The 23,798-nt window shown below is 38.2% G+C and overlaps 3 protein-coding genes across 6 annotated transcripts; 2 read left to right on the top strand and 1 right to left on the bottom strand.

Moving 5' to 3' along the window:
- Nucleotides 1-1,354: 1,354 nt before the first annotated feature.
- Nucleotides 1,355-3,697, bottom strand: LOC9649933 (integrin-linked protein kinase 1). Of its 3 annotated transcripts, XM_024681983.1 has the most exons (13): nt 3,479-3,697; nt 3,309-3,383; nt 2,995-3,237; nt 2,863-2,937; nt 2,726-2,800; nt 2,565-2,659; nt 2,377-2,497; nt 2,244-2,329; nt 2,134-2,196; nt 1,955-2,076; nt 1,795-1,880; nt 1,629-1,744; nt 1,355-1,530 (listed from the first exon to the last, which is right to left on the bottom strand). In XM_024681983.1, exons 2-13 carry the CDS (start codon nt 3,312-3,314, stop codon nt 1,416-1,418), a joined length of 1,203 nt encoding a protein of 400 aa, XP_024537751.1. In that variant the 5' UTR covers nt 3,315-3,383; nt 3,479-3,697; the 3' UTR covers nt 1,355-1,415. The 3 variants fall into 3 exon arrangements, with proteins under 3 accessions (XP_024537751.1, XP_024537752.1, XP_024537753.1); XM_024681984.1 differs by lacking the exon at nt 1,355-1,530 and having other exon boundaries at nt 1,695-1,734; XM_024681985.1 differs by lacking the exons at nt 1,355-1,530; nt 1,629-1,744 and having other exon boundaries at nt 1,843-1,886.
- A 118-nt stretch (nt 3,698-3,815) lies between these two features.
- Nucleotides 3,816-5,669, top strand: LOC9638398 (pentatricopeptide repeat-containing protein At5g64320, mitochondrial). Its single transcript, XM_024681746.1, has one exon. The coding sequence runs from the start codon at nt 3,816-3,818 to the stop codon at nt 5,667-5,669; it is 1,854 nt and encodes a 617-aa protein (XP_024537514.1).
- A 10,932-nt stretch (nt 5,670-16,601) lies between these two features.
- On the top strand, nt 16,602-19,058 carry LOC9649934 (pentatricopeptide repeat-containing protein At3g09650, chloroplastic). Of its 2 annotated transcripts, none has more exons than XM_024681981.1 (2): nt 16,602-18,746; nt 18,820-19,058. In XM_024681981.1, exons 1-2 carry the CDS (start codon nt 16,612-16,614, stop codon nt 18,866-18,868), a joined length of 2,184 nt encoding a protein of 727 aa, XP_024537749.1. In that variant the 5' UTR covers nt 16,602-16,611; the 3' UTR covers nt 18,869-19,058. The 2 variants fall into 2 exon arrangements, with proteins under 2 accessions (XP_024537749.1, XP_024537750.1); XM_024681982.1 differs by lacking the exon at nt 18,820-19,058 and having other exon boundaries at nt 16,602-18,362; nt 18,427-18,505.
- Nucleotides 19,059-23,798: the final 4,740 nt, after the last annotated feature.

The raw sequence follows: 23,798 nt of genomic DNA on the forward strand, positions 1-23,798 counted from the left end.
CCCTCCTAACAAAAATTGCAATAGTTCTCTCTTCCACTAATGTGAGTGTTTAGTATAATATTAATTAGGGTTTACAGACCAAATTAAGTCCTCAATAAGGTAATATATAATTTTATATATTTATAGACCCTACAATAAAAAACTAAAAATCTTAAAATTTATAATATATATTATTTATGCGGGGAAAACATTCTTGGACATCCTTGTGGACAAGTCCTTGAAAGAAAAATCTCTCAGCCTTTCACCATCCATTTCAATTTACTTAAAGGTTTATAAATTATAAATATGTTTATAATTTGTAAACATCAGTAAATTTTGTGGTGGCAGCATCTTACACCCCACCACAATATTTGTAGCATTTTTACTACTAATTACTGTAAACTAATATAGTCGTAGTACAAAACTGCTTAGGCTATATAACTAAAGTATATTCCTATTATGTATGAATACCTAAAAAATAAACTTAAAAACAAGATTTTAGTGATCACAACAAAGTTGAAGATACATTCTAATTTTAATAAATATAAAGTAAACTATAATTACTGTAAATGAGTATATTTTGATTTTATTATATAGAATAAGTAATGCGCTCATTCAAATTTATATTTAAATTTTTCTAATGTGCATTCATAAAAAAGTTATAACTTTTTTTAACCCCTTCTACATTTCTAAGTTGGAGTTGGCTTAGTTTCTGTGAAGTAGCCAGTAGCCAATCCACCAAAACTTGCTACATAATTTAATCAACATGTGCAGCATAGGAGTGTTACTAGGCACTCCACAACCTCGCAGTGCCGCTCTGAAACATCCTTACCTCGGTGTGCATCTGCAGAGGTGTTTGATCGGCTTCCTTTTTGGGATGAGAATGCTGCTATGGCTTCCTTGCCCAACAAAATTCTATAGTCAGTTCAAGATCTCTCCTGCATGGTTGCCAAAGGCTGGGACGCTCTCAAGAACGTTTTGTTTTTGGTTTTATGTTGAATTTCATCTCCTAAAACCTTTCTTACCTCAACTTATAGTCTTGTTTATATTTTGGCGGGAGGAACTCTTGAACACAGGTGTTTGGTGTACGAGTTCTATATCACAGATTAATATATTAACGAGAGATTTCTAAGCTCCAGGCGCAAATTTCTGCTCAAGATTTCCATAGCGACTTCTTATTTCTCCCTTGTAAAAAGGAATCACTTCTTTATTAAGGATAAGATTTTTATTGTATGAAATATCTCTTTTTGAATCATCTCACGTAAGGATTTCTTTTTCCATCTGATTGTATATGTAAGATTTCCTCCTTTTTACAATCTTGTAAATTCCTATGATTCTTATATACATGTAGTTACAAAGTCATTTATTCGCCCTCTTTTCAAAATTTCACGTAAATAAGTGAAAATAAGTACTTAAAACTTCTGCTTTCGTCTCTATCACGAGATGCTGCAGCCAAATTTTTGCGATCGCTCCATGTCTTCCAGTTCCGCAATTATTTCCCGAAACGATGGCCTCTTTTTGGCATCAAAGTCCAAGCAACGAGTGAGAAGCCTGTCAATCAAAGTAGAGCTTCATAAAAAAAACTGGAGGAACGGAAAAAAAAAAAAACGAGAGAGAGAGAAAGATCAAACTAAAGTTCTGGGCTTAACTGTTTCATATTCGTCGGATACTTTGCTGTGAAAGCTGGTTTATAGCCATGCCTGGCCCTGTCCTCCACAGCGTGAATTGGATTCTCATATCTATTCCCTACATGACCTTCAAACATCTGGAGCAAGTTGAAACAAAGTTCTCTTGGGGGATCAGGTGTGAAAATACCTCATAGACGATGAGAGCAAACGAGTAGACGTCGACGCTCTTGTCATAGGATTGATGCTTGAACACCTCCGGCGCCATATACCTGTCTGCTTCTTCACCGTTGAGCGTAAGAACGAAACCATGTCAAGGATCTCGCCATCGAAATTAAAAGAGAACTTACAAGATCCTGTTTCTCCGGTCATCTTGTAGACTTCGTCCACCGTAGCGCCGGAGGCTTTAACAAGCCTGCTCAATCCAAAATCGCCAACTTTCAAATGGCCCGCGTCGTCCAGAAGTATGTTTCTGTTGGAAAGAACAAAACATCTCTAGTTTGAGTGTTTTGTTCAAGTGATAACTTACGTGGGCTTCAAGTCCCGGTGTATAACTGGCTCTGGCTTGTGCTCGTGAAGAAAATTCATGCCTCTAACGAAAGGAAAACATATAGAAATGAAGTGAGTTCATGAGTTTACCTTGCAATGTCGAGAGCAAAATGAAGAACTTGTTTCCCGCCCAAGGAGCCTTTGCTCTTTCTTCTGAGTAGAGCTTGTAAGTCGCCCTGTGAGAAGAGGCACGCATGAGTTTCATGACAAGCAAACCACTTACTTTGGGGAGGTATTCTGTGATTATGATCAGGTTTTCTTGCTTAGTGACGGCTCCTAGAAACTGGACAATGTTTGGATGATGGAGCTTTTGCAGCAAGACGAGCTCCCTCACGAACTCTCTTCTGCAAAACCATGATATGTTGGTGTGAAACAAGGAGTTCACTCGAGCTCTCGTGTCAGCAAGCTTACACGACTTGCTTGTCCTGTAAGAGAGATGTTAAGATCGTCTTTGCAGCAACCTTTGTGCCTCGCCATTTGACCACTCGGATCTCCCCAAAAGCACCCTGTTTGAGTTTATCAAGCAAAGCAAATCTAAGCTTCCAAACAAGAATCGAAGTGACAAAACTTACTCTCCCGATGGGATCATTGTTGCCAATCCTCTCAATCTCCCCAGGATCTATTTCGTACTCGGGTACAACTGATTCCTTGACAAAGGAAATCAAGATCACTCATAAACAAGGATAAAGAAGAACAACAAAGAACTTACATAGTCCATGGCTTCGTGGGCCTCGAGAAGCTTGCAAATACGCATGTGTCCATAGCGTCGCGCATCAGCTAGAGGCTTCACAAGAAAAAGAAAGAAACCGAAGAAATCAATCAAAAAATGAAGAACTCATACCGTTCGTCCCCATCGATCTCTGGGGCTAAGATCGACTCCATGCTGGATGAGAAGAAGCACACAGTCGGCATGGCCCTCACTGGCAGCCAAATGTAGCGCGGTCCTCTTGTCATAGTCGGCAACGTCCTTGTTCACGCCCTCTCGCAAAGCTTGGCGGAGACCCTCTACGTCGCCACGGCTCGCGCAGTAGAGCAACTTCACCGTGTCAGCTTCCTCGCGCGACGTGATATCATGATCCTGTTCCTGGATGGCTCCCAAAGAAACAGTCAAGAATACATATGGACTGTTCTTCCAGTTTTAGATCTCTCTCGTACCGTCATGTTTGACTTTGGAAGAGCTCAATCCATGCGCGAGCAGGCGTGTGGATCCGGATCCATTCTCTTCCTTCCCTGTAACACATGCATGAACCCCAAATCTTTGCGGAAGAAAAAATGCGCGATCGACCTGGACGATCGAGAAAAGGATGAGAAGCTCAAGAGCCAACCTTGAATCGATCGAGCTGCGCTCCTCAAGGAGAGGTGTCCCAAATCGTCATCCACAATCGCGGTTACCGAGAAGCCCTGGATAAAAATCCTTCCAGCTTGAGCTGGTCCGCCGGTTTTAGCACCCTTCGATCGTGGCTTGTCCTGTCCCTTAGCGCGCAGTGAAAGAAGAGAGAATATCTGGGCATCTTGCCACCACGCGTACGCTCACAATAGGCCTTCCGTACGATGGATCCAGTGGGACAAAACCCTATCGATGATCCCGAAGATCCATTTGGAGGGAATCCAAATGCCGCCTAAAGGTATCAAATATTGAATTTAGGGTTCTTCCGGGGTTGGATGCGAGGATGGAGACGATGGAGCCGAGATCTCGGTTGTGTCGCGCTGGAAGCTTTCCCACAGAGCAGGAAGAGCGGCGGCGCTGCCGCATTGTCGCCGCCAGCGTCGGATCTCCTCGGTGTCCTCAGGCAAGGGCTTCTCCAGGGGAAGCGCTGGAAGGAGATTGCCGCGGCTTACCAGGGGGCGATCGACCCGCAAATCGCCGGCCAGGTACTCAAGAATGTGTGGGACATCCGCCTGGCCTGCTGCGTGTTCTTCTGGGCTAGACGAGAGAAGCAGTGCGTCCACACGCTGTGGAGCTACCAGTGTTTCCTGGAGGCGCTGCTTCGATCCAGGGGAGGCTCGCTCGTCATCCGGCACTACGTCGAGATGGTCAAAGCGGGGATTGGGCACGACGAGTATGGATTTTGCCTCGCGCTCGCGGGGATTTGCGAGACTGGATCGTGGTTCCAGGCGTTTAAAAAGCTCAAGAACAGGACCATCTTTGGGAAGCCACTGAGCTCCAGCATGTTTAACGTGGTCTTGGAGGGAGCTTGCAAGCGAGAGCGATTGAGAGGAGCTGCCGATATCCTGCGGTACATGACGAGCGTGGCGATGGTTTCTCCGGACGTTTTGAGCTACAGGATCGTGATCGAGGCTTTTGGTGCTGGGCATTGGATCCAGCAAGTGGAAACTTGTTTCCGGGACATGGTGGAGCGTGGTATCGAGCCGGACGCTGGCATTTACGAGGCTTTGGTGGATGCTTATAGCGGAGTTTACAGGCAGGAGGAAGCATGCAAGGCTTTTAGCTCGATGCTCGAGCGCGGATGGAGGCCGAGCTCTGACGCTTACTCGGTTCTTTTGCGGTGCTGCCTCAAGAACTGGGATGGAGTTTCCGGCTACAAGCTCTTCCGAGAGATGGAAGGTGTTGGCTACGAGCTGACGGGAACTCTTTACCAGGAGATGATCCATGGCTTTGTCAACTCGAGGATGTTTAGCGAGGCACGGGCTCTCACCAAGGAGATGGTCTCAAAAGGATTTAAGCCGTCTCCCAGCGGCTACTCGGCTCTCATCCTGGCATTCGCCAGCCCGGCACGGGTGAACGAATCATGGGAAGTTTTCCAGGAGCTTCTCCAGCAATGTGGGAACGTCCTTGACCGGGAAACTTACTCGGCGTTTGTGACGAAGCTGGCAAAAATGGATCGAGCAGCCGAGGCAGTGAGGGCCTACGAGGGAATGACTGAGTCGTGCGATCGCAGGCCGGATGAGAAAACGCTCCAGGAACTGGTGGGATGCTTGTGTAGAACTGGCAGCGTGGATCTAGCGCAGTGGCTGATCAACCAAGTCGTGCACGAGTTCAAGAACATCGTTCCCAGCGTGGAGACTTTCAACATGGTGCTATCCGAGTACTGCTGCTTTGGGCCGAGCTACGGCAATCTGAGGTCCCTGGAGATCAAAAAGGCGATGGAGCTGCTGGACGAGATGGTGAAGCTGGGAAGGCGGCCGACTGTCAACTCTTTCCAGATCGCCGTGCATGGGCTTTGCAAGGCGGGGCGAGCTTTCGACGCGTACAAGCTCTTCCTCACTATCCGGGACTTCGATCTAGCTCCTGACGCTGCGACGAGCAAGACGGTGATCATGGGGCTGTGTAGCATTGGCAGGATTGTGGAAGCCGAGCTCGTGTTTGATCATCTTTTATCGGATCGAAGGGAGGTCAAGGAGAGCAGCTTGGTGGTGTCCCAGGTTTATAAGGTGATTGTGGATGCCAGGTGTAGTGATTCAAGGAAGCTCCAGAGGAAAGGAAGGAGATGGTGGAATGAATCCAGTGTAAGTTTAGAGATCGATTTTACTGAAAATAGTTGCTTGGGATGGTAGAAGAGTACTTTAAACACTAACCGATTCTAGCTTCTAATTCCCTCATATAAAAGTATGGATTTCTATATATAATGACTATAAGTTAGGTAGAGACCACGAAACCACGACCACACACCTATGTAACGTAAATCACTAAGCCATATAAGCATCAGGAAACTAAGGAAAACTAATGGATTAATTGCAACTTCATTTGCAACTGCAAAATGTTTGAACTAATGAGGATAGAAGTAAATTATATCTTATATCATGTCAAAAGCTTGATATGAGCCTCTAGCAACATGCTTTATCGACATCATAACATGGTAGAAGAAGGGAATGAATGTAATTATATCTGGCAAAAAGCAAGATTTAATGAGGGAATCAGAGAAGAATAATCTAGAAAGGGAATAGCTGGGGCAAGTTGGAAGCTTTATGTGATAGTTAAATTTGCTATCTAATTTTCTTTCTCTGCATTTTCATCTATCTTTCTCAGCTTCTTCTTTCCCTTTATCTTTTTTTTCCTAATGCGTTAATCACTTCTAGCTTATAAGTTATAGTTAAGTGCTTTCAATCCCTCACCTCAAATTTTTTGCTTTCTCATGACTCAATATACATTCTCCATGTCAAGTTCTCCATAACCCAATATGCATCTGCTAACCTATTTGCTCTGATGAATCCATATTGAGGAGATTTGCAAAACCAATCATTAAGCTGTCATAAGCTACAACCACATCTAGCCCACAATTCTTCTCTATCATCTTCTCAAGGATTTTCTTCAACTTGTAAATGTAAATAAGTCATAAGTGTTTTAGCATGAAGTATATGGCTTTTTCCCAGCTTTATTGACCCAGGTAATTTTGGTAAAGAGTTGTTTATAGCATCTATTAGCTGTATGAGGGAAGTTCAAAAGTAGCTTTGTTAATATCCTTATTGACAGGGGTTTTTGATAATTTTGTGGTTGCAAGTATAGTTTGACAAGCTGAACTAATGGTGCAACAGTTAGGAGAATCATAGACTATAGAGTTTGTTCAAGGTAACCAAAACACTGATGAGGTACTTTGACAATCAAGAGTTGAAATAAAGACTTGGAAAGTGGACATAGATTTCATTGTTTTGGACATAACAGAATTTGACGTGATCTTTGGGATGGTTGATTCAATTGGTTTGTGGTCACTTTGTATAGATAAAATAGGAACCTGGTGATATTGGCAAATGCAAATATCATATATTAGGACCCGAAAATGTGCCAAAGGTAAGTTGACCAAAGTAAGTAAATTAGCATAGGTTTAGATAAGTTGACCAAGCATAAGGAGCTATGCTTGACTCCTCGAGGGGATGTCGAATCTGTAAGCATATTCTACAGAGGTTGAATTCAAGTCCCAAGCCTTTACTAGGGCAAGGTGAGATGAGGGGTATAGAGATATTTATATTTCATTGTTATGGGCTCTTAGTCGGGGAGGCTAATTTAGACACACTGCTAAATGGGGGGATGCCCCTTAAAGCATAGTCAACAAGTCATGGGATTAAATAGAAATGTTCGATGTGGGTATCAAACTTCTTTTATGGGTGGTGGAGTTATAAAGAACTAACTCCCTGAGGTGTCATAGGCTAAAAGATCCCTGAAATCATGATTGGAATCATAAAAAGTTCATCAAATGAGACTAAGTATGAGATTGACTCCAAGACCGAGTTTGAGACTGAGTTTGAGACCAAATTCGAGATCGAGTCCAAGACCAAATCCGAGATCCAAGATTGGGTCTGAGACTAAGTCTGAGATTGAGTCTGAGGTCGAATTTGAAATCGAGTCCAAGATTGAGTTTAAGACCGAGTCCAAATACTAATATAAATCATGGATTGAAAGCCCACAACAATTGTCTTCCAAGGGGGGTTCCAAAAGTATAGTAAGGATAGTGAGGTCCAAAACTCAATTTTAAGAACTCTCTAATGGTGATTAGGGATTAATGGCCTTGGGTGGGAGTGAGTATAGATTGGGTGGTGCCAAGGCACTCTTGAAAAGGAAATCAACTATGGTGGTCTTAGCTTATGTGGAATGGTGCCCCACTTGAGTACTATATAGCTCATTAGTCTTCATTTCTTCCTAGAGGCTTCCCTTTGGGATGGAAGTGGGGGAGTAAGAGTACTCATAAAAAGTTACTAGGCCATAGTGTTTTTCCCTAATGCCCCGAAGTAAAAAATGCACTTAAGGCTTGGGATTTAGAAGGTCCCATAATCAAGTCTTATTGTACTTAAGGATGTTAGAAACTTAAAAGCATGGTGTGTTTAGCTGTTTGTACCTATAAGGAGTGTAGTCAAATTTTAAGTTCAATCTAACATGAGGAGGGGGATTGGGAGAGAATTTGGGAATCCATAGATGGATGGCTAACACCCCATTACTTGTGTAGTGAGTAGTTAAATTTAAATAAGACCAAGTAGGAGCTAATACAATATATAAAAACTTTGGCAAGGGAACTTAACTAAAGCCAAAGTAAAGATGGTTAAATAAACAAAGTAATTTAGCAAATTGGAAAATAAAAATTTATGGCTTATAAATAGGCGTCAGATTGGTTTCAATCTAGACCACTCAAATTAATATGCACATCACTATATTTTTATTAATAAGCCACTTTAAATAATTATATTTAAAATAAAGTTTATAAGCTTGTAAATATGTATATCTACATAGAAAATTACTGTATCTAAGAAACATAAATCCCTAATTGATATGCCAGTTTGTGGGTTTGATACAACGTATATATACATTATCAATATCCCTTAGAGATTAGTACAAAAAGTACCCATAGTGCTATTTTTTTATTGTTATTCTTATGCTACCTTCAGCCTAGCAATGCTCTCCACCCTCACACAAGAGGGCTGCTATGGTCATCTCCTTATATCTCCTAGCCTTGCCTCTTTTTCCATGGTGTTTAGTGGCCGTCACATCCATTTGATTCCTCTTTTGTATACCCCACCATAGCAAGGGATCTAGTGTTGTTGCCAAACTTCAAGTGTCTCTCTTTTACCATGCTCTTGCAGCATCATCTCTTTGTATACCCCACCATAGCAAGGGATCTAGTGTTGTTGCCAAGCTTCAAGTGTCTCTCTTTTACCATGCTCTTGCAGCATCATCTCTTTGAATCAAATTGCTACCAACATGAGGCTCTATCTATTTGCCATAATTGCCAATGTTTGTGGGTTTGAGTACAATGTCCACCTATAATCATGGTTGACTTCTTGTGTGCATCAAGTGTGACTAGTATGTAAGCGACTTGAGTTTAAACTTCCCGGGAGGTCACCCAGCTCAGTACTATTCAAACCCAAAGACACTTAACCCCAAATATCCCAAAACCCTTAATTGATTAGAAAAGGGGGTGCACTCTTGTTTATGGGCCCTTTCCCTCTATATTTGAACCCCATGTATCGTCTCTCAAATCGTTCTCTTTGGTTGCCTACAATCCACCACACTTCCCTGCAAGTTCATGCCCTCGTGAACGGAAGCTGAGAGCCCCGCTCTCTTGACACCCTACCCCTTAGGTCGAGCCCAGCAGGAGGAAACTAGACCAGCCAGATGTCAATCAACATGTGGTGTGATTCCCTTAGCCAACTAACAGAGTCGAACTTGAGACCCTCTCTGATACCAAATGTAAGCGACTTGAGTTTAGACTTCCCAGGAGGTCACCCAGCCCAGTACTATTCAAACCCAAAGACACTTAACCCCAAATATCCCAAGACCCTTAACCGATTGGAAAAGGGGGTGCACTCTTGTTCATGGGCCCTTTCCCTCTATATTTGAACCCCATGGATCATCTCTCAAATCGTTCTCTTTGGTTGCTTATATAGTATTCATAAATCAACTGCTAAGTGTCCTGTATTTATGTGAATTTTCTGCTTCAAGACAATCTACATCATATTTTAAGTTTGATATATGCTTTTTGCTATATATGATGTATGCATAATGAGAAGTATGTGTAAATTGGGTGGGCAACTATAACAAGAAATAAACAGTGTTGGAGAGAATAGTTGAATGAATAGATTATGATTGTGAGTGATCTACAATGATGGACATGGAAAATGGAGTGGAATGATATAGTAAGACCCTTGAAAATGAAGTGAAAAATGCATGAGCTTTCAGATGAGAGGAGTTGATACCACCTTGAGGTGAAAATCCAGGCTCATGCTTTATGGTATCATATGCTGGAAGAGAAAAGAGAGGTAAATGTCACCTATGATATTATAATATCACCATTTCTTTTAAGAGCTTGTTTACTTTTCTAATGAGTAACTTTGAGTTAGGGACTAGATCATGTACTTTAATTTTGACTTCACTCAACCTAATGGCTATATTAACTCTAACCTTCTTCAATTAAGAACATTTTTGTAAGAAGTGCCCCACTTCTTCACAATTGTAGCATATGTTGTTTCCTACACTATTACCAAACTTGATTTTTTTATTAATGGGTTTGTCCCTTTTCACTTGACTCCCCCACATACTTGCTCTCTGGCCATCAGATCTTCTGAAACCCTGAGGATTCCTTCTTAGAAAAACTTTTCTTGAATTTCCCTTTAGTATATACCCATTTGGTTTAGCTCCTTTGTTAAATATAGACTCCAACTTTGTTGTGTTCCTTTTTTGTATGTTATTATTGAAATGCATCTTAATAAGTGAATCCAATACTTCATTGTAGTTGGTTGGGTTCGAATGCATCACCTCGCCTTGAGCCCAAGTTTATAAGCCTAATATGAAGGCATGGAACACATCTATATCTCCCATATTTATGACAAAGATCCTTTAAGTCAAATGCATTTATATACTCTTGAATGATTTTTGTCTGCTTTAGCTTACTCAACTCATCTTTTGGGTATAGAGTAGCATTTAGAGAATATAAGTTGCATAGATCTTCATCTTCATTACTTCCCAAATGGCTATTGGTCCTTCATTAGACTTTATTATTTTCCACTAAGATTTAGCATTATCTATTAGTTATGGTTTTGCATATAGGACGTTTTTGAGCTTAGTAGCCATAATATTTAGAAATAATCTTCCATATTATAAAATTAATCTTGCACCACTTTATAGTCATTTACTCCCTTGAAGATTGGTGGGGGCTTTAGTATATGTTTGAGAACTTCTTGAGGAACTAACTTTACCTTAGTTTGTTTGACTTTGTTTGGTTTTGCCTTAATCCCCACTAAAATGTTTGTATCTTTTGTACTATCAACATTTGCAGTCTTTTGCTTTTTCTTCCATATCTTGTCATGCTTTAACTTACGTATAAGAGTGTTTAGTAAAGCATTAGTCTGTGCCAATTCTCCTTTTAAAGCGTCTAATTAAACCTTAGATAACCGAACCCCACCATTAAACTCCTATTTAGAAGTTTCCTCACTATAATGTTCCTTATGCAAAGATTCCTCAACTATAACTTTTTGTTTGACCTCTTGTTTGAGAAAATTTTGTCTTTGCCTTGGTTCACTTACACTCTACCTTAGCCCCCCCCCCCCCCCCAAGTTAGATTGGACTTAAGTTTTAGCTACACTCCTTATAGGCACAAAAACTTAAGTGGGGCACCATTCTATATGAGCTGAGAATGATAACAACGATTGTTGTGGGCTTTCACCCCATGACCTATATTAGTATAAAGATTTGGTCTTGAACTTGGTCTCAAAGTTGGTCTCGGACTTGGTTTTATTTAATAAACTTCTTATTATTCCAATCATGATTTTAAGGATCCTTTAGCCTACTTGGGGAGTTGATTTGTTACACTATTATCCTTTCCTTTTAGAAGGATGGAAAACATTTAAGGTGTAAATTCCTGAATTTAGACTTAAGAGGTTACTAAAGACACTTAACCCTAAATATCCCAAACCAATTTAAAAAGGGGTGCACTTTTATTTTATAGGCTCTTTCCCTTTATATTTAAACCCTTATGGATTATATTTCAAATTGTTCTTTTTGGTTGCTTATACAAGGTTCTGGACGGGCTAGGATTTGGAGGAACATTAGGAGGAAGCATTAATAGATTTGTAAGTGGTGTTAGTTGTTCCTAATCCCTTTGTACAAAGTGTTTTAATTGCTGCACATGCACAATTTTTAGAGAATTAGTTTGTTAGATATCATGCAAAACCTTATAAACTTGCGATCCAATTTGCTGCAGCATATAAACCGATCCCTTCCATTAAGCAAGGAGCCTTTTAGACAAATAACATATCACAAGATTAGAAAAACAAATTAATATTAAATCATCCACTTTGTGCTATGTAGGTGGACAATGATAGAAGTTATAACACTATTGTTATCCTATTTGTATGTAGCCCAAGTGTTTAGTAGACTCTACTCGGACAAATGGAGAATTTTATATGGTGAAGCACTAATAAAAATTTATACCCTATGATATATGTAGTCATTCTTCCCCATTCTTTATTTTGGGGAGGTCTTCTTGCAACGATTGCGGAGAATGATGACTCTAGATTGGTTGAATTTGCATCAGGCTACCTATCTCAAACATCCCGGTTGACCAGTATTACTATTCCAATATAAATATCACTGTGCCAGGCTCCATAACGGCAAAGATAGTCCTCTCCAGAAATAAGGCTTGAAAACATAATTCAACAATCATTTGTTGCGAAGCTCACTCACACTTCGGTTGCCTTTTTTGGATTGCAAGAGAACCAGACATTCCCAAGAATGCTTGTTAAATATTGATCCTAAGACTTAGCATCAGTAGCTCGTGGTAATCATGAAGGTAAACTCAACTCTATTAGCAATATCAAATCATAACTATATCATACCAAAGATATAACAAATAACCATCCCAATTCGAATGCTAAAAGTTTATATACTTTTTGCAACCATCCCTTGAAAGTCCAAATAAGCATTCCACCAACCCATTTGTTTATGAATGATAAGCACTCGTGACAGTGTGATGTATTCCCAACCAAAACATTAAAAATATAAAATGCTTCAACTATAAATATGGGACCATTATCTGAGAAAATCTACTTTAAACAGGAAAAATAGTTAGAGACAATAATGACATACTCATTGCAAAAATCAACCATAGAAGGCCCTATCAAATAAAATGCCACTAACTTAAATAGATAGAAAATTGCAATTGACTCCAACTATCCTTCTACAACACAAGGAGGAGTATTATGAGCTTGGCATCAAACACAATTATGCACATATTAGATAACATCACGTTGCATCTCCGGCCAATAGAAAGATTTATGTAACTTCTCAGTTATACACTAATGTTTTATATACCCGCCTAGAAGAAGAGAGTCATGATAAGCATAAAGAAAGTACGGAATAAATATCTAAGGTACCACTAGACATAAATGACTATCAAGATCAATCCTAACAAAATGAAGAAAGTCATCCTCATGACAATATTGAGAATGTAAATGCCAAAATAGCAAGTCATCAGCAAGTGATGTAAGCCTTTGGATTCATGGCCCAGCCTTTTAAGCCTCACAAATCTCATTAAGAGAAGGTAAATTTTGCTCTTCACCTTGTGGATACTAAACATTAAGTATAGCAATTGCCAACAGCATGGAATCCTCATTTGGAACATCCACAAGTTCTAGAACAACAAGTTTGCTAAGAATAAAAAAAAAGAGCGAAGAAGGGAGAGGAGCTTGAAAAAGAGTATTAGCATTAGCCATAAAACTCTCTAAAAGATGAATAATTAATATTTATAGCCCACTAAGCAATACAACCAACTAATTTCTTCCACTTTAATAACAAAGTAACTATAGTATAATCACTTTCTAGCAATGTTTAAGAACTATACAAATACATATGAAACTTATCAAAAACTCTAAATTGTTGCTAAACACTTTTTCTTTGTTGTAGAGTAGTTTACCTTTGTTAGTTGTAATATATACCTAATGTTCGTAATGGGATGACACTGACCAGGCATATTCGTACTCTCTTGCATAAAGACATCCCTAAAATCGATATCCAAAGCATCCATATGCAAAATAAAAGATTAAGTATAGTGAAAATATGCCAAAACTAGAAGAATTGTCAATAACTCTTTAAGATCCATAAATTCTTGTTTATAGTCCTCAAACCAAAAAGATGATCAATAAAATGATCGAGACATTGCATGTTGCTAAAAAAGTATTGCACATTATTCATATACTTCAGAGTAAGAAACTTTAGAATAGCTATAAGTTTGTTAAGATCATAAGAAATATAATACTCAAGATAAGTCATGTCCTTAAACCCAAATACACACTTCAACTGCTTCAACTTCAAACCAACTTCTTGCAACTGATTCAACATTTTTTAAACATCACAGATTATATCCCCTTTGAGTGAATCAAGATATTATCAATGAAGTTAGCAGTCATTTCTGGCATATTGCAAAGAACCTCATCTATTATTTGCTGGAAAGTTGCTAAAGCATTGTTTAAAACGAACAACATCACCAAGAATTTGTACAAACCAAATGGTGTACAAAAACTAGTCCTTAGAACATTCTTAGCCATCAACACTTATCAGTAGTGTGAGGAAGAGGATATAGATATAAGATAGTCACTTTGTTTAATGGTCAATAATTGATGTATAAGTAAATACTCTTATCAAGCTTTGTGACAAGATGAAGTTCATACACCCAAAGACTCCATGCCTTTCGGATAACACCTTTCTCCAACATTTTCTTGATATTTACACATAAAATCTTAATTTTTTTTTATGACGAATGACGAATAGAAATATTGATTAGACAAGCATCCCTAGTTAGAATATAATGATATGTTGCAATCTTTGCTCTAAACAACAGGTCAAATTCAAATAAATTAGTACATTTCTTCATAAATTGGTCAACCATTGTGACTCAAAGACCATTAGATGGATTTGAAAAGCCAATAGAAGAGCAAGATGGAAACATAATAATAGAGAGACAAAAGTGATGGAAGCAAAAGTAGAAGCAAATAAATGAAGAAAAATATAAGTGAAAGGAATGGAAAAAATATGTGACAAGGGGGGAAAGCTTTAAAGTCATATTTCACATAATTATGCTATAACTAATTTATACTAAAGATGAGGTCAAAAGTTTGGCTCAACATCATCTGCAACAACTGAAGCTCAAATTTGAGATTGCTCACATAGACAATTAATTTTACCTCATCTCGTACACATGCATATGCATAACTGTTAGCATAAAGAATGAAAACTAGCTTTCTCACACAATGCAGATATCAATAACGTGTGGCAATAGGCTGAGTAATAAAAGATAAACTCAAGCCTATATCAACCAATATAGAGAGAATAATAAAAGACCTTTTGTTATAAAAATAAGCTTGAAAAGTAAACACTAAATGAATTAGTGCTAAATGAACCCCTTGATGATATTTCTAAAAGAAGAATAAAGAGTCATTAATTTATTCATGCAATGACCATCCACTACTCATGCAACTCCTCATTTCCTGGAAGAATCTCAGTGTCTAGACCTTTCATTACAACAACACTAATAAGATATTATTAACGCTAAGGCCTCCATCCAAGAATGGAGGATGCCAATTCGAAAAACATCAACAATGCCAATATGTATAGCTAACCTCATCATATGCCTAGTAGATATCATAGCCACGACTTTGTTCTCACCTTTATCCTTGAATATGAGCAACAATAATATCAACCTCTATTAGAACATGACCATTTCCCATAAAAAAATTTAGTCTATGATATTCTTATGGTTTTAATCACTATCTGAAGCATCTGTCCAAGTAAGATCAAGATTGCAATTGCTAATTAACTTTGAAAATGACTCTAAGAGAAAACATTATGAAGTAATCCAAACTTTTTCCTTGTTACATCACTCATATATTGTTCTTCAAACCCCTCTCTACTCACTCAACTCTTTTTTACTTCTGTACTTCTTTCTCATTTTCCTCTTTCTTCCCTTTGTAATTTTTACTTGTACTTTTAATGTTCAACAAAATTATCATTCTCATCTAACTCGGTTTTTCCTCTTTTTTGTTCTTTTTATTCGTGTCTTTCTTCTCAAGCTACACTATTCTTCCTTCAGACTCCTAAGATTTTCTTATCTAAAACTTTTTTGATTTTTTAAATTATTTGTTCTTTTTATCTTTATGTGTTTGCCTTATATAACTTTATTTTGCTTTATATTTAGATTAATTTTCTTTATGTATTTTAAGTTTTTATTTCAATTTCTTTTTTCTTGCTTATCACTTCTACTTGTTTTTGTAGACAAAGATATGTAATATTTTGTAAAATATTATTTGAGATCTAGATAAAGTACCAAACTTTGATATTGTTAACCTTAAACACTTAAAGCTTTTCTAAGATAAATAATATGCATTTATGTTTTCTATTATTGATTTTCATAAATATATTCATAAAATCTCTTTGCTATTCAAGCATTGCTAGTGAACGTTGTTATGTATATAATTGGCATTTAAGAATTACAAATGGTGAGTATTGTCGTGCTTCAATAGATATGTTAAATGAATGACTAGAAATCCATACAGAGTAACTTATACTCACTACTCTCAATATCTTAATTTTAATTTAGTAATAACATCACCTCAGGATATTGTAGAAACTAGAAGTGATATTATACAAGCTATAAGATTTATACAAAGAAATTGTATTAGACGTCAAATAGGGGGTTATGTTCAACTTATAAATTGGTCTCTATATTTATCAGTACAAATAACATCATCTGAATTAAATTCATTACAAGACTAGAAAATCAATAATTGGGATATTTATTAAAGTTATTTATCATTGGACTCGAACAGTTTCAGACATTTTCTTGCAAGATATCAAGAGACATAATACATGATTAAGGATTATTAGCAATGGATATTGAAGTATTTCAAAACCATAATAAATAAATAGAATATATCTTTTGTATGGTGTTTAAAAATATATTATGTTCAAAACTGATATTCTTTGGAATATACTTAGGAATGCCCTAGATTTGTAGTAGGCGCCATGGTGCTGCGGTGCGCCCTCCTCCAGCTCCAATCATCCGCATTTCGGCGCTATGCCACTGTAAGTACCTCACATCGCATCACAGCGCTTTATCCTACGAGATATCGAGCGAGGCAGCAGCATTTCAGCACAGGCCTGAGCTCCGGCACAAGCGCCGCGGGTGGATTTCCTTCTCCTTCCCCGGTCTCGGACGAGCACTCCCTGAGTGTGGCTAGTATGACGATCGCTTTCGACAGGGCGCTGCTGGAGCGGCGAACGGAGGATGCTGTGTTTGCGGTAGATGGGCTTAGAAGGAAAGGCTCGTTTCCAAGCCGGGATAGTCTCAGCACTCTGATATCGCAGCTAGCCTACAAGCAGACACCGCTCAGTCTTTCCCAGGCTGATAGATTGATCCAAGACTTGGTGGCGTCGCGCAGAGAGGATCTCTTGGATCAAAATAGCCTCTCGCTTCTAGCGCTCGCCTACGCCGGCGTTGGCATGGCCAACTTCTCTCGGTCGACTTTGCGGCTCATGTTCCAGACCGGGCTCTATCCTTCGGTGAGAGTCTGGACAGCGGTGGTGAGCAAGATCGCCGAGAGTTTCTCCGAGGCTCCAGCGGCCCTGGAGCTTTTCAAAGAGATTTGCAAGCTCACGGGTGGGACTGTGGACGCGAGCAGTAGAGAGCCGTGTAAGATGGTGGAGGAGCCGGACCCGGTGGCCAGGATCATCAAGTTGATGGACTTTGCAATGATGCCGAAAGGCAACGAGGAGCTCTTGGTTTCGATGAGGCCGGACGTCACGTCGTTTAACTCGGCTCTCCGGATCTGTGCGACGCTGGCCGACACGCAGAATGCCGAGGAGATCTTCCACAGCATGAGCTTGTTTGGTGTGCTTCCAAACAGCGACTCGTTTGAGCTGCTTATCAAGGTTTATGGGAAGGCCAGGCGATTCGACTTGTTCCGGAAGGTTCCACAGAGAATGGAGGCTGCCTGCGTCAGGCCCAGTGCGTCGACTCTCAAGGCTCTCGTCGACGCTTATGTGGAGTCGGGCAACATAGAGGAGGCCGAGAAGGTTTTGCAAAAGACGGTGCAAGGGAAGAGCAGCTTGTGGAACCTTGTGAAGCTGGAAGGAGACGTCTACAACAGCTTACTCAAGGCGTATGCGTTAGAAGCGAGGCTGAGCGACGCTGCCAACCTTTTGAGCAGCGTGCCTCTCGAGGACGCAGGGACGGGGCTGGATCAAGCCAGAGTCGTGGCGAGCATGATAGCGTCGGGAATGCTCAAGGAGATTTGCTCCATTCTTCAGTACATGCTACAGCACAGGATGGAAGTCTCGTTCTCGGCCTACAAGTCGCTAATGCACGGGTTCTGCGCCAACAATCAGCTGGACAAGGCGGCGAGCTTTATAATCCTGATGAAGAGAGCCGGGATCAAGCCCGACTGTTCCATCTACGGCCCTCTCATCCAGGGACTCGTGAGGTGCCGAGACAGGCTACTCGCTTATCACACGTTTCTGGAGATGGTCGAGGCGAGAATCGTTCCAGACGAGGCAACTTACGTCTCCTTGCTGAAGGCCTTGACGGTGGAAGAGCGAGCGAGCAAGATGGTTAGAGTGCTGGAGGCGGTGATGGAGTTCCCGAGCGTCAAGATCAGCCTCTTCTCGTGGAACTTGGTGATCGAGTACTGCTCGAAGAAGAAGCTGATAGGGGACGCGCAGAGGATGCTGGCTAGGATGGCTCCGGCGGGTGTTCAGCCGGATAGCTACTCGTACTGGTACGTTGTCAAGGGGCTGATCACGCGGAGCCGGCTGACAGACGTTCTGGGACTTTGGCCACAGATACAGTTTGCATCGAGGAGAGATCGGCCAAACAGGATAATCCTCCACAAGCAGCTCGTGGAGACGCTCATGTATGCGTTCGTGAAGGGTGCTAACTTCGCCCAAGCGCTGGAGCTTCTCGAGTATGCCAAAGAGGAGGACATCCCACTGGACAGGGAAGCGTTCAAGGACTTGTTCCTCAAGTACCACTCGCATCGTTTCACCAGCAAGCACAAGTCTCCGTTGAGAGTTTACGGGCGCCAGCAGCAGCTCCTGGAGATGGAGGAGTTTAAGAAGTGGCTCAGCCTCGGTGCGGTCAAAACTCCTGCTCGCTATGCTAAGTACGTAATCCATCTTTGTTTCTTTAATTTGTTGTTTGCTTGGTTGCTTATTTCTTTGTTGGACTTTGAGCAGGATTCTGAAATATGGACCATTCAAACGCGATGAAGGGCCGTTCTTTTAAAATTGTAAATATGTTTCTGGCATCAGAAGTAGGGAGTCTGGCTATTATCTGAGAGGAGGAGGAGGAAGCTCTTTCGTTTGGTTCATGTAAAGTGAGCAGATTGATAAGTCCTTCAATTTAAAGGATAACTCTGCAAACTTGAAAAATGGAGAATGACACTACTGACAGCACAGGAAGATTTTGTTCATTACAGAACTTGTCTTGGAGAATATGTTGTACAAGTGAGCATGAGGTTGATGGCATTGATGGCATTCAAGTCCCAGCCACAAATACTTTAGTCGTCCTCACATGAGCATGACTAAGAGCATGCATGGCTCATACTCTATGTAAAGACTCAATCTATATGGCACAAATGGGTAACAAACTCATTTTTTATTCTAACTTTTGTGTTATTATTGATGTTAACACTGGTGCAATCATAACAACAGCTCCAAGAGAAGGTAATCTTTATTACTTGGGGAATGAACAATTTAATCTTGCCACTGCCAACAAAAACAACACTGAAATATGGCATTTAAGAGTTGGCTATTTAAGTCTTAAGAGTTTAAAAACTTTAGAAGGCATGGTGACAAGCCTAACTCTTCCTATTTCTTCCACTATCAGCTTGTGAAGCTTGTGTTTTGGGGAAGTAACATGGAAAATCTTTTACAGAAGAAGAAGAAGGGTGAGCGGGTGGTCGGTGGGTCGTCACGAAAAGGGCTCCTGGTGGGTGGCCTCCCCCAAACCCTCTGCTCAATGTCGAGCCACTCTGATGCTGGGATGGACACGACGGGTGCTGCTCTCGGTCCGGGGCTGTATATGGTGATGGGTGGCAGCAGTGGCAGTGCATGATTGGTTCATATGCTATTAACCCCTTAGAGCTAATTAAAAATCAATTCTAGATTTTCTAGAGATTACTTTACAGCTTCATATCCACTTGTTATAGGCAAAAATTCCATGAAAAAACAGTCATGCTTAGTGACAAAGAAAGAAAAGATTTGGTGCATGATCACATGGTTGAGTTGTCTTTAGCTCTTTTTTTTAAAGGTGCATTCTTATAAATCATGTAGCCCCTTTTAATTTTGGATTTCCATTTTTCTACAATCACCATTAGCCATTCTCCTCAAACAATTGCCAAGGCCTTTTCATTAAAAGTGTCACTAGCACTAGCTTATATCCAGACACTACAACACAAGCACATTTCTTGAGAAATCCTTGTCTAGATCTTTATATTGGATTTGTGAACTGGTCAGAAGCATCAATCATGGGTAATGCTGATATAACCACAAAATAAATTAGAACCATCAAAAATAACATTTTTATTAAGATAATTCAAACTTTTTGGGAGAAATAAGTATGCAAGGCTTAATAAGAAAAATGAATATTTTTTAATTTATTTTTGTATTATATGTATTTACAGATGTTCTGTATTGTTTTCTAAGTTAAATTTCACTTTCTTTCGTCTTTAAACGTTCTTTATTAATATTTTTCTCTTGTAATACATATTTTATACACCTTTATTTATTAATTACATTTTTCTTTTATATCTTTATATTTTAATATATAAATAACAAGGCAGTAAGGATTAATAAAGGCTTAATTTTGTGATTTATTAGCTCAAAATTACAAGCCATTAGTGTTAAATATTATAAAAAATGATTAAAGTTTTTTAAATAATATGTGTTATAATATTATATTACTATTTTATGTATATAATTTTATAAAAAAAATTGGTTACTTCAGCCCTGCTATAGAATCTTGTTATATAAATTGTCAATATTCAAGAATTAGTAACAGTGGATATTGTAATGTTTCAACATGTATGTTAGCTCAATGAACTAAAAATTCATTTAAAAGGTACAGAGAAATCTTAAACTTGCTTTAGTAACATTAACAAGAGCAACTTGTCATCTTATAGAAACTAGAAGTGACATTGAACAAGCTATAAGATTTATAAAAATAAATTGTATTAAAATAATTTAGAGGGATATGTTAGACTCAGAAATCGATCATTAATTTTATCAGTAGAAATAACTCCTTTTCAATTAATTATGCTACAAGATCAAGATTTTAATTTCACATGAATACATTTCTTATATTAATAATTATAAACAATGACACATACTTTTATCTTATATAGGATAGTTTGTGAACTGCTAACCATTAAGTAGATTGATAGTTTTTAAAATCTTACTATTAGTTAAATTGATAGTTTGTGAAGTCCCACAATTATGCAAATTGATAGCCTCTCTTTACTATAGTGTAGCATATGTAATGTATAACTTAATTTTTGGTAAATAACGACAATTGATCTTTTATGGTGCAAGTGTTACGTATACTGAGGTAAAACCAAAATTATGATTCAATATTTTACAAAATTAAATATGAGTAAAGGTTTATAATATATATTTTACTAGACTAAGTTTGCATGCACTACCAAATAACTAATGATTCACATGTTTTACCTTTGACCTATTTTTAAATATTTCAATGAAAAGTGAGTCAGCTAGAATTCCTAATGACAAAAAATGTACAAATTAGAAGTTTGTGAGGCACATCCCATGCAATTAAAATAAATGCAAGTTGTTATTGCCTCATTGTTAGAAGTTCTTGCATCTATAAGCAACATTAAATTAGACAAATAGTACTAATTTAATGAGCCTATTTAAATTTTATAATTTAATAATGCTAAACTTATGTCATTTGTGCTAATACTAATGTTAGAAATTCTTAACAATAAAATAATTAATGAAAACATTCATTTAAGAGTTTTTGCAGCCTTCCTTCCTTTTCACTGGGAGGTGGTGGTCCATTCATGGGGCCACCATAAGCATTGCACAAACACCTATAATAGGCATCTCATTGGGCTAATTCATGACATTGATGCACTATTATGCGTCCACACTCCCATAGGTGTGTAGAAGAAGGGGGATTGGTTTTTTTTTTTAAATATATACATAGAGAGATATATATATATATATATATATATATATATATATATATATATATATATATATATATATATATATATATATATATATATATATATATATATATATATATATATATATATATATATATATATATATATATATACATATATATACATACATATATATATATATGCTAAATGGGACTACTCTCACTTTCCATTAATAACTCCCAATATAAAAATAATAGCCTCAAAGTTATAAGTTTAATAAGATATTTCTCTAATAAATTATACCTGCATGCTGAATAAGAAAAGCAGTGAACATCAACAGTTATAAAATAAAAAATATTAACAAGAGAACCATAATATTGTGCTTCTCATCTAACAAATTAAATTAACTTTAAATTTATTTATTATCCTGTTTTAATGCTAAATTAAGTAGTATTAATTCATAGATTAATATTTGACCCCAAGTACATTTATGTATGTAAAACATAAAAATTGGCCTATAAAATTAACTAAAATAAGTTAATGTATGTTCAAATGCTTCAATGGCCTTTGCCACGGAATTGTCTATGATTTTCTGGATGAAATCAATGTCTTTGCCTTGCTTCTTAAGAACCAATACAAGGCTCTGTCAAGAGCAAGAAAGAAAGAAACAGAAAATCACTTCTTGCAAATAAAAAAGTTCTCTGAAGCTTATCTAGAGTGCTCTAAGGGACAGAGGATCCACCTTTATGGCATCTTCAAACTCCTTGAGAGTGTTGTCCAAATTTCTAATGTACTCGTAAGCATGGCTGTAAATGAATCTAAACTGTAACTGTGACAGATTCATGTTGATGAGCTTGGAAAGGACCTTGATCACCACTGGCATGTCCTTATTTAGCTCTAAACTTTAATTTTTATAAATTTCAACCAAAAATTTTAATTAAACCTAATATACTTTAATTCATTAATTTAGTTTAATATCTGAGTGGAAATTATATGTTTTAAGTGATCATACTAATAGTCATCTTTGTTCTTCATGCTCAAAGAATAGACAAGTCCTTGTAGAAGCATTACTAGTATGATTATTTGGGTAGTGGTGAGTTTGATCAAATGGTGATGATGAAGATTGTTTGCTGATGCTCATGCTCTATAGAAGCACTCCATAGAAGTTTGGAGAAATGCATAGGTCTTTATACATGGTGGTGGTGAAGGATTGCTAGCGGCACTACTCTAGAGGGATCAAGATGGCACCAATAACACTAAAAGATCTACTTACATAGGCCATTATGGTTGATATCATTTTAAGTTGAGCATTGCCTCTTTGTCTTTAGACGGGGTAAGCAATAGAACCAAGAACATCCCAAATCTCTTCAGCTGCTTCATAGTTATTGAGGCCATCAACTTAGAGAATAATAAAACAAACAAAATCTAGCTAAGCCATAAATCCAAGATCCAAGAAAAGGCAGACATCTTTATCTTTAAGTTCTAGCTTTAATTTTATAATTATAATACAATTTCAAAATAAAGATTCTTCAAATAAATCTACTAAATTGAAAGTCATTCAATTTAAAATTGTCATTCAAATTGCAAAGTGGCAAAATTACAAGGGAGCTTAGAATCAAAGAGGACTTTGAGCTACATGCTTTCATGGTAAACTCTATGCTATGAAAGGGGTTTATTGCTATTGACCTCAAAAGAATTCTGACATAGGGCAACTATATAGAAGAGTTATATTTTGAAGTATTAATCTGCAATATGCATAGGGATGTAAATGTGGATCCCTAATCATTATTGTGGTCCCTATCATTCTTACCACTACCTCTACTAATGCCACAAGGGAGAAAAAATTGATGCTCTTTATAAAAAAAATGTTTTGGCCATTTTACTCTACAAAAACGGGTGAAATTTTGATATGCCTTTTAAATGTTGGGTAAAAAATTAATTAAATTTATTCCATTGAATTAAAATAAATATTCTTTCTGAATATTCCTTTATAGGCTAGAATATTTTAGGTTGATTAGAACTCTTGCT

This window comes from Selaginella moellendorffii, unplaced genomic scaffold, assembly GCF_000143415.4.
Source record: "Selaginella moellendorffii unplaced genomic scaffold, v1.0 SELMOscaffold_32, whole genome shotgun sequence".
Lineage (NCBI taxonomy): Eukaryota > Viridiplantae > Streptophyta > Lycopodiopsida > Selaginellales > Selaginellaceae > Selaginella > Selaginella moellendorffii.